General features: G+C 42.1%; 3 protein-coding genes and 1 long non-coding RNA gene across 5 annotated transcripts; 1 reads left to right on the top strand and 3 right to left on the bottom strand.

The window, feature by feature from the left end:
- Positions 1–1,049: 1,049 nt before the first annotated feature.
- On the bottom strand, positions 1,050–5,484 carry LOC115266270 (uncharacterized). Its single transcript, XM_029872248.2, has 6 exons — positions 5,338–5,484; positions 5,023–5,273; positions 4,306–4,451; positions 3,953–4,241; positions 2,458–3,371; positions 1,050–1,061 (listed from the first exon to the last, which is right to left on the bottom strand). Exons 2-5 carry the CDS (start codon positions 5,251–5,253, stop codon positions 3,189–3,191), a joined length of 849 nt encoding a protein of 282 aa, XP_029728108.2. The 5' UTR covers positions 5,254–5,273; positions 5,338–5,484; the 3' UTR covers positions 1,050–1,061; positions 2,458–3,188.
- Positions 1,082–1,976, top strand: LOC115266276 (uncharacterized). 2 transcript variants are annotated; one of them, XR_003897157.2, is made up of 3 exons: positions 1,551–1,588; positions 1,649–1,706; positions 1,796–1,976. It is a non-coding gene; the product is annotated as an uncharacterized LOC115266276 (long non-coding RNA). The 2 variants fall into 2 exon arrangements; XR_009999173.1 differs by having other exon boundaries at positions 1,082–1,588; positions 1,649–1,976.
- Positions 5,485–5,487: 3 nt separating the features above from the next.
- Positions 5,488–8,343, bottom strand: LOC134291591 (uncharacterized). The gene is made up of 2 exons (XM_062859534.1): positions 5,655–8,343; positions 5,488–5,579 (listed from the first exon to the last, which is right to left on the bottom strand). The coding sequence occupies exon 1, from the start codon at positions 7,986–7,988 to the stop codon at positions 6,099–6,101; it is 1,890 nt and encodes a 629-aa protein (XP_062715518.1). The 5' UTR covers positions 7,989–8,343; the 3' UTR covers positions 5,488–5,579; positions 5,655–6,098.
- Positions 7,990–11,672, bottom strand: LOC134290411 (uncharacterized). Its single transcript, XM_062857549.1, has 2 exons — positions 8,149–11,672; positions 7,990–8,083 (listed from the first exon to the last, which is right to left on the bottom strand). Exons 1-2 carry the CDS (start codon positions 11,670–11,672, stop codon positions 7,990–7,992), a joined length of 3,618 nt encoding a protein of 1,205 aa, XP_062713533.1.
- Between the last annotated feature and the right edge of the window lie 4,483 nt (positions 11,673–16,155).

Genomic DNA, 16,155 nt, shown 5'->3' with positions numbered 1-16,155 from the left:
GTCAAAAAGTACCGAAACGATTGTACTAACTTAACGACAGTTCAGTACTTTTTTTGAAAACCGTTCAGCAAAAATAATACGAGGCGATTGCTGAGCGCCAGTAGTTTTAGACGAATTTCTGTATTATACCTAAATGGAATATGAGAGGAAAGAAACTCTTATGATTTCTAATAATTAATCAAAAAAGCATGAGCTCATGTATGTGTGCAGTGTGTGTATCTTTTGATGAAATAAGCGACGTAAATGAAAATGTTTTCGCTTTTTATTATTCATTGTATTGTATGTATAAATGTAAACAACAAACATACAGGTCATTTTTTCTCATAACTACTAAAACATTGACCTGATGGTATTGAAAATAAGGAAGAATAAAGAAATGTAAAGCGTTGAATAAAGAAAAAAATGCGTTGAACTTTGCCCATTGAGACCAACTATGCCGATTAGCTTGGTACTTCTTCATCTCGGTACCGTGTCAGCCGGACCGGCCCGACTACTCGATACTTTGTCGGAGACGTTCTCCTGTGGTGGTCAGTTGTCCAATTCCGAAGAACACATTCAATACGAATACGTAGAACTGCTTATCGGTCGGTGCACAAGCAGCGTTGAAAATAACTTGGGATTCACAAAGAACTCTGAAACAGTGTTTCAGTTCCGGTTCCAGCAAAACATTGTTCCCCTTCCAAATGATTGCTGCACTTAAACCGGCCTCCAGAAAATCGCCTTTGACATAAAGGGTTGGCACTTCGTTTGAATCGGGATACCACAGAGAACAGACACCCAGGCTTGAACAAATTTCATTCAGAAAGTTGTGTAAGGATTTGAATCTTCACTTGAGTAAGGTTGCAAACCAATATACGATGAGAACACTAACGCCGCCAAACACCATATTGCCACAGTCAGTGGTGAATTGAAACATTTCAAGTGGTGAATTTAATTAGTATGGGAAATTAACCGATTGCAGCGCCACGCTATTGCCACTTGTGTTGCCGATGAAATATTCCTTACACAAAATTCTGATTGGACTTGGATGTCTGTTCTCTGTGGGGATACGGATCTTCAGGCTGCAATAAGATGACACGGAGAAAAAACAGCACAGTTTGGAACAACCAAAGTTTTTGTTGAATTTCAAGCTTGCATTTTTGTTCTTCTTAATTGAGATTTTGTTGTTTCAATGCGACGTCGTTGTTTGCAACAAACTTGATGCATTAGTTGTTTCTACCATTAGATAATGGTAAACTCAACGTTGTTTCATGATAGCTTCAAATTATATTATTGGTTGTTTATAACTGGAACATTGTATGATTTTATCATATTTTAGGTAGTTCATGATTGTTGTGAGAAAAGAGAATCAAACTAGTGTCTTAGTTAGGTTCAACAAAACTACTGCGTTTAATTGATGCAACATTTTGTTTGAAAACAATTCAAGTTAATATTTTGTTAGAATCAACCTAAAGCTTCACATTGGCGGTTCCACCGCCGTGATAGCTTCGTTCTACGCTCGATCTACGCCATATTGTAAAATAGTCACATTCACCGAGTTCATCAACTGTAGAGCTGCTTCTGCCCCCCTGAAAAACGTACAATAAATGTAAGTATTTTTATTTCAAAATTAGTAAATTAGGAAGCTTAATTAATTACTTATTCACAGATACATTGTGGTGCTGCGCGTGGAACGGATTGAAGCAACATCAAAAACATTAGATCGCGTGAGTGAAATTTTTGGGTTGATTTTTTTTGTGAGCTTGCCAACAGAATAGCTATGAAATTTACGCGTTAAATTTTCATCTCTTTACAGGTATGAAATGCTTTAATTAATAGACCGATGTGGCATTATCGATTTCCCCACGCATCAAGCAGTTTTTTCAACATCCTTCGAGCCTCATATGTGCATTTCAAAAAATATAATGTGCTTACAAAGATCATCTGATTCTGAAAGAAGATTACAAATATAGCAATGAATAGAACGAAGCTTTAAATTTGTCTTGGTTTTATTAAAAGCAAAAAAAAAAATTAGAATACGTATGGCCAGTCCCGGGAACTAGAAAACCTGGATAAATAAACAATGAGGTTAGTTGTTTTGACCAAAGCATTTATTCCATTCTAATTTGTTTTTGGTTCTTCCAAACTATTTTTTATGGTTTGAGATAACCAAATCTTTGGGTTGTTTTCAAGTTGTTCAACATCTGTCAAATGATATGACTAATATTTTGGTTGTTTGGAACAAATATTCGTTGAACCTAATGATACAGTCATGAAAAATGTAACGTACAATTTTAGTTTGTGATTACCTACACGAATGGTAAAACTAAACTAATATTACGATTGTGCAAATTATAACCTGGAGTTTTGGTTGAAACTGGCCAAACTTTGGTTATGTTTACCATATTTTTTTCTCCGTGGAGAATAAATGTAACACAATTCTATAGCACTAATCAATTTTAATAGGGCAGCACGCACGTTGATCCATTCGACGATTCCCTTCAGTATGTTCTCCTTTGCAGGGTCGGCGTCTCGAGTGCGCTTGGCACCACGACTCGGGCACTTTTGACGAATTATCATCAGCATGCGAATGAAGTCTAGAAAAAGATGGTTCAAGTGGTCAGTAAAGTAATTTTTAACTAAATGATTATGCAACTCACCGTTTTTGACGTGTTTGAAAAAGTCACTGTAACGTGACAATAGTTTCTGTTGGAATTGTGCGAGTTTTTCATCAAAGTCTGGAGCGTTCGGGTGCATCAAATGAAATTCCAATGAAATCTGTGATAAATAGACAAATATTACATTAAGCAACAACGCCCTTACTAATGACGGGTATAATGTACAGTCTGGTCTCCTTAGACGCTGCCACTCACATTTTATACCCACCTCAACTACTCGGCTGTCTTGCAACCCATTTAGTTCATTGTATTGTATGTGGGAAGCTCATACTAGGACCCACTATTCACACTTTAAAAAGGCAGTTGAGACAGGTCACAAATTGTGGTGGACGTAAAGTGCATGGCTGCGTTTTATAGAAGACCTGACTGTATGGTCACCAAATAGAGTAATGGGTGTATGTTACCCTCCCGAAGTTATTTTGGCACATAAAATTGGTTAGAAATCAAAATAAATATTAATGTTAACAGAAGCCTTAGCGATTTTAATATGCTGAACAAAGTTAATCAAACAGGTGGGCCCAAATACATCCATTAACCTTGACCGATGCTTACCAAGGATCCGTTAAAGGCAGTAGCAGCAGGGTACGTCTCGAGGTACACATGGAATGTCCGATTTTGGCGCATTTCCTTCCGTTCGTTGAACGTGAGATGCCAAAGCTCTTCAGCGCGAAGTTTTGTGTTCGGCCCTGGGCATAAGAATTTCAGCTCCTGTACCTGTAATGTCAATAATATACTTTACTAAAAATGTACCTATGTCTATACTTCCTCCCATCGCACAACTGTCCAATGTGAATAGGATATCCAGTAAAGATGGGACAGCTATGCGAATAAAAGTAGTTTGATTGTTTTGCTCCGCATCACAATGGAGTTTCTTAACTTATTATTATATTTTATTAAAGACACTTTACCAAATAAGTTGGCAATCGTGTCCAAATGCTTAACTAAGATAAACTAAAATTTCAGCTCATTTGGTTAAAAACATGGTGTGGTCCACGTCCCATACAAATTTTAAAATTTTTATTTGACCAAAAGTCTAGTATGTAGGGGTTTTTGGTCTGCAATAAATAAAACTTTGTGAAGGTGGTTTAGTAACGGCTCAACTTTATACCTAATTGTCAAAGAGCCTAACAACTCATGAAATACCAGCAGTTTTGGTACAGCTGCTGCTAAGGAAGCGTTTACCCTTTGTACTCCATATACTGCCTATGATCGCATAACTGTCCCATATGAAAAGGAAACCCAGCAAATATGGGACTGATATGCGATCATAGGCAGTATACATATGTCATACTTACCACTGCTACCATATCAGCTTCTTCTCCTGAATTTGCAGAGTCAGCACCAGTTTCTTCTGTGCCGTTTGTTTCCTCAGTCTGCCTTGTGCCCCGATGAACGATACGAACTCCGGATTTCCTGGCCAGGTACTCCATATGGTAGTGCAAACGACCGCTGTGATGATTTTTGCCCCGTGCATTTGGATGGAACCATAATGCTTGCGGTACATCCGGATTCGAGGACATCAAGGCTGGATATGACCGCACAAGGCTTTGAGCCAATAGATTTTTATGGAATGCAGACGGGCGGCTAGAAAAACCATAATAATCGTTAATAAATAATCGCAAGGTAACATATAGGCTGAAGTACTCACAATCCATACACCGACTGCAGGAACTCACAGAGAACATTCTTTATGTCGTTCATGCATTTGTCGTTTGGTTTATGTCCTTCCTTGAGCACTTCAATGATTGCCTTAGCGTTTGCAGATCGTTTGAAAATAATGTTTATATCGATGACCTTAAAAAATCGTTTGATGTGGAAAGCAATAATCACTTAAAATAATGTTTTTCACTCAAATAAGTACTATACATCTGTTTAGGCATAATTGTCCCATATACATTGGGATTTCCATACTACATGAGACACATATGCGTAGAATGCACCGAATGCATAGGGGAGGAGGGACAGAAAATGTACACACAGTAAAACCGCTCAGCACTAAAATGTGTAAGCCCTACTCATAAGTGCATAATTTCCAGACCACACAAAAATGTGTTACATTTACACATTCTCAAAAACAGCTCGTATACTGGTCTAGATGCGAAATGTCGATATTTTTTTTTGTTTTCCAAGGTCACTAGTAAACCTAGCTAGATTGCTGTACAAAAAATTTTGCGAATTTAACGATTTTGCGGACACAGGAGCTGATTTTGTGAATGTGCAAGGTTCACACATTTTTGGTGTAGTCTGGAAATTATGCACTTTAGTGCTGAGCGGCGTTAGCGTGCAGTGTGTGGCAGTATTTAAATTTGCATCCTTAAAGTTAATGCAAAATCATCAGAAAGCCTAATTTGCTATGCATATTTACCTTTTCGAGTGTGATTCCTTGGTAGTCGTTACTACCCTCCAATGGGTCTTCATTGCTTTTTCCACTCTCTTTACTACCTTCGCCGTTCTCGTGTTCATCTTCCTCGAGTCTGTCTTCAATAACCATGTCGTCATAAAGCTCCTTCTGTATACGCTGGATTAACTTGATCACCTTTGTCCGCAGCATAAGACGCGAAAAGTCGTTGTTATCCAGCTCAACGAATGTTTGCATGTCGTCGATTCCTTGCTCCACTGAAAACAAACAAACAAGTTCCATTAGAAAATAAAAGCAAGTGTTGTATCTCGTAGTACTCACATTATAAAATTGATTTCAATTGTTTTTACTATTAAATTACTATTACTGTCAGTATTAAAACCAATCAATGTTGACACAGAAACAAAATTTCAACGTTGTTCATTTTTGTGTGCCATGGGATTTGGCCGTGTTATTATTGTTTTGCGTGTGTTCCACACTGGCTGGTGGAATCGGAGAAGGGAAATCGTTCGATAGGAAGAATGGCACGTAACTAGGTGGACGACTCCCTTTCTTACAGTGGACTGTATGTTTCGGAATAGAGAGCACTAGACACTTAGAAATTCGTACTAGGGCTTGACACTTTGGAACACTACAACTACTTGGTACTTCAGGAAAAAAACCACTATTACTTTACTCAACACTTTATTTCACTTTCACTTCACACTTTTGATACGATTATATCCGCGATTTTATTCAAACTAAACTCCGGGTCGGTTACAATGCTTCTTTTATACCCACTTTGGGTACTTCTAGAAATTTCGGGTAAATTCCAGTTATCGTGTTGCTAGATGGTTCTAAATCGGTGCTCACCATCTTTGTCGCTATCGGTGCTTACTGTCGCCAACTGTCATCTTGGTGCTTACTGTCCCAGTTGTCAAAATGACAGCGTTGCGGTGCATCGGTGCAGTTTGTTTACGTTTTTCATGGCAATGCAGTGGAATTGCAGCGAGTCGTAAGTTTTATTCGGTTTACTGGTTCGGTCATGAGAGTGCGGTCGTTCCGGGAGTGCCAAAATAACGTTGCGGTGATACCACAAAGGGTTATTCCCGCAGGGTTGGAGGAATTCCGTGCTGAACGGAACATACTGCCCCCGGTTGAGACGTCGTCTCAAAATGTTCGATGGTCTTGGTCGGTGGATTGTTGTCTTCTATTGGAAGGATGGAGATCTTCGTTATTGGGCGGCGGTAAGTTACCCCATTTGTTAAGACATCAACTGTTCTCACTAGTGTGTCTTCACCTGGATAGACTTCGACGATTCGTCCCAACTTCCAGTGGAGAGGAGGCTGATTTTTGTCGTGCACCAAAACAATCATGCCTGGACGGACATTAGGCATAATTTTCAAGTTTTTCTTCCTTGGCTGCAATGAGGCAAGATAGTCCTTGGACCAAGCACGCCAGAAGTGTTCGCGCATAAGTTGCAGATGTTGCCAACGGTCTAAGCGGCTGGCGTTGATTGCTTCGAGGGATGGTTCTGCAGGTGCTGTGAGTGGCCGTCCTATCAAGTAGTGCGCCGGGGTGATGACTTGGGAATCAGCTGGATCATCGGAGACAGCAAACAACGGTCGAGAGTTAAGTATGGCTTCTATCTCAGCCAAGATAGTACCAAGCTCCTCGAAGGTAAGCGTAGCATTTCCAACAACTCGTTTCAAATGCGTTTTGGCAGATTTTACCGCTGCCTCCCAAAGTCCACCGAATTCTGGGGCGTCGGGTGGAATAAAATGCCATTCTACTTCACGAGCTTGGCAAAACTCTTGGATGTCGAGGACTACTCGTTGATCTTGGAACAAACGATGAAGGTCGTGCAACTCGTGCTTGGCGCCTTTGAAGTTTGTAGCGTTGTCCGAGAATATTTGATATGCCATTCCTCGGCGACTAATAAATCTTCTCAAAGCGGCCAAGAACGCGTCCGTAGTAAGGTCAGACACCGCTTCTAAGTGTACGGCCTTTGTCGTCATACAAACAAATACAGCAATGTACGACTTGATTATCTTAGGACGATATTTACCTTGTTTGACAAGAATAGGGCCAGCGTAGTCAACACCTGTCGTTGAAAAGGGAGGTGATGGCACAATTCTCGCTTCAGGTAGGCTTCCCATTAGCTGCGTTGTGTCGACGGGATGGGTTCTGAAACATTGCACGCATTGGCGAGTAACTTGTCGAACAGCTGAGCGTGCATTTAGCAACCAATACCGCTGACGAAGAGCACTGATGAGTCCTGCTTGTCCAACGTGAAGTAATTCGATGTGCATAGCTCGGATCAATTTCTTCGTGACAGGATCCTTGTCTGGAAGAATAATCTGGTGTTTTGACGCAAACGGCAGTTTGGATCGAGTTAGTCTACCACCCACTCGCAGTAATCCATCTTCGTAGAATGGTCGTAGATTGGCAATACGTTTGCAGGGTTGGTTGGAGATCACTCGGTCTATTTCATCTCCCAGATGGATGTGTTGTATGGCTTTGATAATGGCATTAGTTGAACGGCGTAACTCATCAATAGTCAGGTAGGGCAATCGCACACGCTCCTCTGCAGATTTCTTCTTGCTGTTAGCAGCAAAACGCAGAACGTAGCCAATGACTCGCTGGATTTTCCTGAATGAACTTTTAGATGAAAAGATTGGAAAAGGTTCAGTAGTCAGGACCGGCATGGTGACTAGTGGTTTCATCTCTGGAAGTTCCTCTTCGGCGATGTCGTGGATAGGTTCAAGTGCATATTCCACTCTTGTGAGAAACTGTGGGCCATCCCACCATAGATTATTACGACTCAAAGCCTCTGGAAGTTGTCCTCTGGTTATGACGTCTGCTGGGTTAGATTCGGAACGAATGTAACTCCACAGGAATTCACTAGTGTCCTTCTGGATTTCAGCTACCCGATTCCTTACGAAGGTCTGCATGTTGCTGGTAGATCTTTTAAGCCAAGCCAGAACGATCATACTATCGGACCATAGTACGACCTTTTGGAATGAGATCTTCAACGCAGGCAATACCTTTTGCACCAAACGCGTCAGGAGAAGTGCAGCACATAGCTCTTTTCGAGGGATTGACAATTCGTGCAAAGGCGCAACTTTAGATTTGCTTGTTAGTAGGCGTAACTTGGCAGATCCATCGTTGAACACACTTCGCAAGTACAGACATGCTCCGTATGCGGCATTTGAAGCGTCGGCGAATCCATGTAACTCGTAGAACGTTGCATTGGGAAACTTGACCGCCCTTGGAACTTGGATAAGGTTCAACTGAGGTAAGGCGCTTCGAATATTTAGCCACCTTCGTTGAAGTTCATTGTCTAGTGGCTCATCCCAGTCGGATTTGACTTTCCATAGCTGTTGATTGAAGATCTTAGCAACCACGATAACTGGAGAGAAGAGTCCAAGGGGATCAAACAGACGCGCAACCTCCGAGTATACAGTGCGTTTCGTTGGAACATTGGATAGAGCTGATGATTCGATGGGCGTATTGGCGATGAGAAAATGATCGTCCTTGGGATTCCAATACACTCCTAGGACCTTTATTACTTCGTTCACACCGTACTCGTGGAGTGGCACTTGTTTTTCTTGCTCCTCTGGTGGAATATGTTGCAGAAACTCGTCGGAATTCGAACACCATTTGTGCACTTGGAATCCACCGCGGGCAAGAAGCTCTTGCAATTGAGTTTTTCGTACGATTAGCTCGTCCACCGTTTCAGCACCAGACAACGCGTCGTCTACATAGAAATCTTCCTTCAGGATCTTTGCGGCGACCGGAAAATCGGATGCTTCGTCGTCGGCCAGCTGCATGAGACAGCGTGTTGCCAGGTAGGGTGCTGATGCTGTGCCATAGGTAACTGTATTTAGCTCCAACACCCGTAGTGGTTGCGATGGATGTTCTCGCCAAAAAATTCGTTGGAATCGCTGGTCCTCTGGTGCAACGAGAACCTGGCGGTACATTTTGGAAATATCGGCTGAAAATGCATACGGGTATTCTCGGAAACGCAGCATGATCGAATACAAGTCACTTTGTACTACTGGCCCAACCTGAAGAACTTCGTTCAAGGATTGTTTGGTAGGATTCGACTTTGCACTGGCATCGAAGACCACTCGGCATTTTGTGCTGGAACTCGTTGGACGCAGCACTGCATGGTGGGGCATGTAGTACGTGGCTTCACACGGAGGGTCGTTGGCTTCATCGATTTGATGACAATGTCCAAGAGACTCATACTCACGGAGAAAGTCGACGTATTGTTCTCGCAGGCCAGGGTCGCGCTTAAACCGCTTCTCCAACATCAGGAACCGTTTCAGGGCTAAGTCCCGGCAGTTGTCGAGTAGATCCACCTCCTGATTGAATGGAAGTCGCACAACAAATCGCCCAGTTGTATCCCGTGAATAAGTCGACAGAAAATGATCTTCGCAGGCTTGTTCTTCGGGTGAGCGACTGGGAGCGGTGGAAACTTCTTCAAGCTCCCAAAATCGATGCATCAGGTTTTCGACGTCTTCAATCGTCGCGATGTTGGAATGACGAGCAGTTGATTCTGGTACTTCTGGAGTGATTATCGTACCTGTCACTACCCATCCAAGATAGGTGCTACGAAGCGTGGGTAGATTGTCGCCCAAGTCGATACGATGTGGCTGGAAGATATCGAAAAACAGTTCTCCTCCGATGAGTAGATCGATCTTGTCAGGAGTATGGAACATTGGATCCGCAAATTGAAGGTTGTCGGGTAGATTCCAGGTGCTCACATCAAGCTTGGTCGATGGTATGAATTGTGTCACCTTTGGAGTAACCAGGCATTCGATGGAGGCTTGAAACTCTGTTGACCTAGAGCGAATCGTGACTGAAACCTTTTCACGTGCGAGACTTCGAAGAGCGTTAATTCCCGTGATTGGTACGTCAGCTTTCGTTTTCGGCAATTGCAGGAGATTGGCCATCCTTTCGGTTACGAAGTTCACTTGCGATCCACTATCTAGCAGTACTCGGCAGGGATGCGGTTTGCCATGCTTGTCAAAAGCGTGAACTACGGCAGTGAGCAACAGGACAGTTTTCGATTCTCGTGCTGCTTTACTGCATGAGCAAGTCGTGGACACAGGTGGACTTACCTTTGAAGATGCTGAGACGGGAACAGAAGAGCTCGTGGTGTTCGATGACTTGGGTTCGTTACCTTCAACTCCCTGTGTATCGTCCGGGTTGGACTCTTCATGCAACAATGTATGATGCTTCCTGTTGCATTGCCGACAGCTTTTGGTAGAAGGGCAGTGTTTCGACAGGTGACCTTTACGAAGGCAATTTAAACAAAGACCGATGGACCGTATCTTCTCTGCCCTTTGAGCTGCGGTCAGCTGTTTCAATTCCGAGCACTGGTAGTTGAAGTGGTGGTCGGAGCAAACATCGCAGGAACTGTCACTTGGATTTGAACTCACGGCTGCGTTGCTTTTCTGGGGCGGCAGCTTAAGCGACGACGGCGTGGACTTCAGCTTAGAAACTGGTACATCTGGAACCTGTGATAACTCGAAATTCTCCAGAACTTGGCAGCGAGACTTCAGGAACTCGATGGTTGGAGTGTACTTCGGCAGTTCGGTGCTTTTCAAGGTCGATTCCCAAGCCTTCCGGGTAGCCTTGTCAAGAGCAGCGGTGATTAGGTACACGACCAGGTGCTCAGACACGCCGGTGAGTTCTTGCTTGAGGTATCGCAGGCTCTCAACATGTCCGCTTGCCTCGTCGAGCAGACAGCGCAGCTCCTTGGATGATTCGCTGGACATCTTCTTCAGGTTGAGCAGGCCTCGTAGGTGACTTTCGACGATGAGCCGTTGGTTTTCATAGCGGTCACTCAACACTCTCCAAGCTTGCTCGTAGTTACCCTCGTTTATGATTTTGGCGTCGAGGGATCCAGCAGCAGCTCCAACTAAGGCCTTGTCCAGATGGTATAGTTTTATTGCGTCGGAGTCGGCAGAATTTTCCATCAGGTCTTGGAAAATTGCCTTGAACTTTGGCCAGCTAGAGTAAGTCCCGTCGAACGTGGGAATCGGAACTTTCAGGGGTTGCTGCTGGACCACTACATGAGGTGTGGCGACGGCTGGAGGTGTGTTGCGGTTGAGCGCTATAAGCATCTCTTGGACTATGGTTGATGCTGCATCGTGACGATCCTCGAAAGCGGTGTAGATTTCTTCCTGTTCATCCTCAGCGTCGTCGGGGATCAGTGCCATGATCTCGCTGTGGAACCTGCTGAACTCCTTGTAGGCTGCCGCAAGTTTTCCGGTAATGACGTTTAGCTGAGCCAGACTCAGGTGTCTTTGGTCTCGCAAGGTGAACTGGATGCGAACCACCTTCTGCTCGACCTGGCTTCGTTGGCGGAAAAGTCCGTTCAGCTTAGTCATGGTACCGCGGTCCACTTGTTCCTGCCAATGAAATCCATGGAAGGATGATTCACTGCTTGAGTGGCCTGCATTCGAAGGAGGGTCTGGCACTACAGGCACTAAGGGATTCATCGCTTCCAGTGGATTCGGAACTTCCGTTGAATTTTCCACAACCGCTGGGATTGTCACTCCTGCTAGATCCGAGATGGTTCCTGGATTCGGATTCGTCTCAGGATTGACCACGGGATTGTTCTTGGAGACAGGCTTGATCGGAGAGTACTGCACTGGTGGCATTTTGAAATTGCACTTCACTGAAACTGTAACTATAGTGTTTCACTTCACTCGAAGACAGGAACGTTGCAACTTCAGGAACTGGAATCGATGGGTCGATATCCGGGCTCGATGGACCAAATTATGTTCCACACTGGCTGGTGGAATCGGAGAAGGGAAATCGTTCGATAGGAAGAATGGCACGTAACTAGGTGGACGACTCCCTTTCTTACAGTGGACTGTATGTTTCGGAATAGAGAGCACTAGACACTTAGAAATTCGTACTAGGGCTTGACACTTTGGAACACTACAACTACTTGGTACTTCAGGAAAAAAACCACTATTACTTTACTCAACACTTTATTTCACTTTCACTTCACACTTTTGATACGATTATATCCGCGATTTTATTCAAACTAAACTCCGGGTCGGTTACAATGCTTCTTTTATACCCACTTTGGGTACTTCTAGAAATTTCGGGTAAATTCCAGTTATCGTGTTGCTAGATGGTTCTAAATCGGTGCTCACCATCTTTGTCGCTATCGGTGCTTACTGTCGCCAACTGTCATCTTGGTGCTTACTGTCCCAGTTGTCAAAATGACAGCGTTGCGGTGCATCGGTGCAGTTTGTTTACGTTTTTCATGGCAATGCAGTGGAATTGCAGCGAGTCGTAAGTTTTATTCGGTTTACTGGTTCGGTCATGAGAGTGCGGTCGTTCCGGGAGTGCCAAAATAACGTTGCGGTGATACCACAAAGGGTTATTCCCGCAGGGTTGGAGGAATTCCGTGCTGAACGGAACAGCGTGGATTCGTCTGTCTGTCACTAGTGGAGTACCCTTCCTTGCCAATTCAGAAAAGAGTCACATGATAACATGACGAAGCGTTCGTATTCAAGTAATTTAAAATGATTATCTAAATATTTACTACAGCGTGCTGGTTGGGCGACTGCGATTAAAGTAGCAAATCGTATTTGTTCATTGGGGCAACCGACGAAGTGGTTTGGTTTAAACACATGAAAGTGACTGTAAACATATCACGGAACACTCAGTCTGAAGTGGCATGAAAGGGTTTTCTCGCTCGACAGCTGTGCTAGAAGTGGGTGGTGGGGTGGGTGGCAATTTGTAGGTAAACAGTCATCTCATGTATAGCATGACGTCACAATTTCAGTTTCGTTAATGGGATTGAGTCATTTAAGTGTGCGTGAGTTGAACGTCAACAATTCTTGTTTTGTTTTGAGAGTTTGATTTTTCGTGGCAATTATATTCGAAGAAAACAGTGAGAAAAATGTGGTGACTTAATTATAATTTATAAAATAGTAGATGTTGCCGTGTTGAATGTATCACCGTACATAAAAGCAGCAATATAGCAAATCATAGCATAGATAGCAAGCCATCGTCACTTGATAGGCACCTGGATTGGATGGACTTGAGCCTCACGAAAGATTTTGAAGGGGAATATGAGTAAGGTGAGTTTTAGTTATGTAGAACCATTACAGTCACTGGACTCTTGCAGTTATTCTGGAAGAACGTCGACAACGTCGGGTATTGTTGATGATTCCATAGTTTGATAGAGTCAACTAAAAGATGCTTATATCTTCTGATTCTTTGAGTTCTATCAGAAGTATATATTTAGTTTAACAAAAGCTTACCTAGTGAAAGACTTGATAAATGATGATTTTGAACAGTTTGAATGAAAATCGTCCATCAGCATACTAGGAAAAAGACGAACAAAAAGTGATTTGATCTGCTGTTGATAATAAATTCAAACATACCTGTAGAGTCTAGGAGCGCATTGTCCCTTTGCATAAGTAGATCAGTTGGAACAACCCTGTCATGAATGACATCGACAGTGCGCGATATACGTGTCAGGGAGATAGGTCGAGAAGCACGAAGCGAGGTGCGATCGGGGAGTGTGATTTTAGTGCAAAATATAAAACATGAAAATGGATAAACATTCTTTTAATATAAGTTATTGAACGTCTTCGATCCTACATTTGGCGACGAGGACAAAAAAAGAGAAAATGAAAGTGCTTTAAGATTGTGAAATTGTGGAATTTTGAAACAGCTTCGAATTCAGCCGATTGTTATTATTTGGCCGACCAAGAAGGAGCGCTGCCGGTAAGGCTGTTGTGTATGGGTGCGTGTATAGGTTGGACTGTGCCTATTTCGGTGAGTACCTAAAAATGTGTTGAAGGGAGAGAGGAAGGAGCATCTTTCACGGATGCGCGGAGGCTACATTGATAATTTGTTGATAGAGGTGAGTTATGACTGCTATACATATTTTGTGAGTGTTTTAGTATCGTCTGGCAATTCCACCTATGCCTGGAATCCATTTTGTATGGAAAGCCTCTTGCCTTTCGGCATACCCGTGATTTTGTATTGTGTTGTTTGGGTTGACCGCTCGATGCAAGCAAGGAAGGCGTAATTTGATCGAGTTTTGACAGGCCTGTTCCCTGTGGAAAAGAGAAAAATCACAGTGGCACAAAATGTTGTTTTTACGTCTTAATTGACTTTTTCGGGAACAGGTTTTCTGAGTATTCAAGTACTTAAAATAAATGTTTTTTTACACAAACTCAAAGGTTCATGTCATCTAGGTGGCAATCAATGATGTAAAAGATTATAAGTGGTTATGTATCTGTATGTTTATTACAGTAAATTCGGTAATGCATTTAAAATGATTGGGTGGTTCAAACTCAAAGCCATTAAAATATACACTGGGAAAAAAATCTTCATTCCTTCTATGTGTCCGGGACATGAATTTTTGCAATGGGGGTAAACAAATGTTTTCCATTAGTGCGACTCATACTTTTGATGAGGCACCATACAGCAGCGACTCATACAATTTAGAGCACATACTATTCATGTGCTAATTTGCCTGCGTAATCGGGTATTGGTTGCATATACTTTGGATGTGGTTTGGCACATGGATATTTGCCATTAAGTATGAGGCAATTTTCCTGAGTGTATAAAGAAATTTAGAAGGTTACCAAACGAGGGACGCTTGTAAGAAGAAGGAGATGGTTATGTACCAGAAGAGAAATGGTTGTGTACCAATGAAAGACGCTTGTGCAGAAGGGATGGTTTTGTACCAGGAGAGAAATGGTTTTGTACCAAACGAAGAACGCTTGAAAAAAAGAGAAGGGTTTGTTCCAGAGAAGTGGTTTTGAATTTGGTTTTGAACCAAATGAGAGTTGCTTGTATACAAAATTAAAAGAAGTTGTTTTGTACCAACGAAACAACCATGCGCAAAAAAGCAATGGTTTTGTACCAGGAGAGAAATGGTTTTGTACCAAAAGCGGAATGGTTTTGTACCAAAAGCGAAATGGTTTTGTACCAAAAGCGAAATGGTTTTGTACCAAACGAAAGCCGCCTGTAGAAAAGAGATGGTTTTGTACCAGGAGAAACATGGTTTTGTACCAAAAGTGAAATGGTTTTGTACCAAACGAAAGATGCTTGTAGAAATATGATGGGAGTGGAGTAGCTTTTATACCAAAAGAGACGTTTTGTACTGTGAACTGGTTTTGAACCAAGCGAACTGTTTGAAAGAAGAAAAAAAGTAATGGTTTTGTACCAAATGAAAGGGTTTTATCTAATCTAACACATACGCAGCCAGTACAAGAAAGCATCCTGGAAAATAATTGGGTTAGATTACGCCCGATTATTTTTCTTGTCAATATTGATGCTTGCAGTATATCGAAGATATGACACAAGCGTCAAAGCGGTCAGGCCTACTGCGAAGCGTTTACCGCGAAGATGACTCTTTGAAATGATTCGATTTCCTTAAGCTTTTGTTCAAAATCGAATCACTTCTCGAATCTACAGGGAAGGAAGGATGCGTGACCATTCCGTACCAAACGCTCCGAGATTTGATTAATTATATGGTTGTATAGAATTGAAAGGGTTTTGTATCAAAAGTGAAATGGTTTTGTACCAAAAGCGAAATTGTTTTATATCAAAATAGGAACATTTTGTACCAAAAGACACATGTTTTTACCAATGCAGAGATTTGTTAGACCGTATTTTTCAGATGGGTTTGTACAAATTCAATACAAGAAAGAGATGTTTTTATACCAAAATTAAATTGTTTTTTTTTATACCAAAAATGAGATGGCCTTGTAGTAGAGAGTAAAAAAAAGTGAAACGGATTTGTACAAAAAAAAAAAAAAAAAAAAAAAAAGTGAAATGGTTTTGTACCGACACAGGAATGATTTATATTAGGGAGAAAGGCGGTTTTGTACCAAAGGAGAGATGGTTTCTACCAATACAGGACTCTGTTAGATCGTGTTGCAAATGCATTTGTACGAATTGTGAATTGTTTTAATACCAAGAAGGTAATGGTGGTTTTGTACCAATGTATGTGTTGGATCATATATTAGATGGTTTTGTACTAACAGAAAAGTTATTTTGAATCAAAAGAAAGGTGGAAATCTGTTAGACCATATTTTAAATGAGCTTGTGCCTAACAATAATTGTTTTATACCAAAACTGAAATGGTTTTGTACCGAAGAT

This window comes from Aedes albopictus, chromosome 3 (genome assembly GCF_035046485.1).
Source record: "Aedes albopictus strain Foshan chromosome 3, AalbF5, whole genome shotgun sequence".
In the NCBI taxonomy this organism is placed as follows: domain Eukaryota; kingdom Metazoa; phylum Arthropoda; class Insecta; order Diptera; family Culicidae; genus Aedes; species Aedes albopictus.
The sequence above is the reverse complement of the archived record's forward strand: the minus strand, read 5'-3'. Positions and strand labels throughout refer to the sequence as shown.

Bases quoted from the DNA above. Each gene is read 5' to 3' on its own strand.
- LOC134290411 (XM_062857549.1), bottom strand. From the start codon at position 11,672: ATGCCACCAGTGCAGTACTCTCCGATCAAGCCTGTCTCCAAGAACAAT. The intron at 8,084-8,148 runs GTTACGCCTACT...TCCCTCGAAAAG, and splicing joins TTCAACGATGGATCTGCCAA to AGCTATGTGCTGCACTTCTC.
- LOC115266270 (XM_029872248.2), bottom strand. From the start codon at position 5,253: ATGCAAACATTCGTTGAGCTGGATAACAACGACTTTTCGCGTCTTATG. The intron at 4,452-5,022 runs GTAAATATGCAT...CGATTTTTTAAG, and splicing joins AAGGAATCACACTCGAAAAG to GTCATCGATATAAACATTAT. The intron at 3,372-3,952 runs GTAAGTATGACA...TTGACATTACAG, and splicing joins AAGCTGATATGGTAGCAGTG to GTACAGGAGCTGAAATTCTT.
- LOC134291591 (XM_062859534.1), bottom strand. From the start codon at position 7,988: ATGATCGTTCTGGCTTGGCTTAAAAGATCTACCAGCAACATGCAGACC.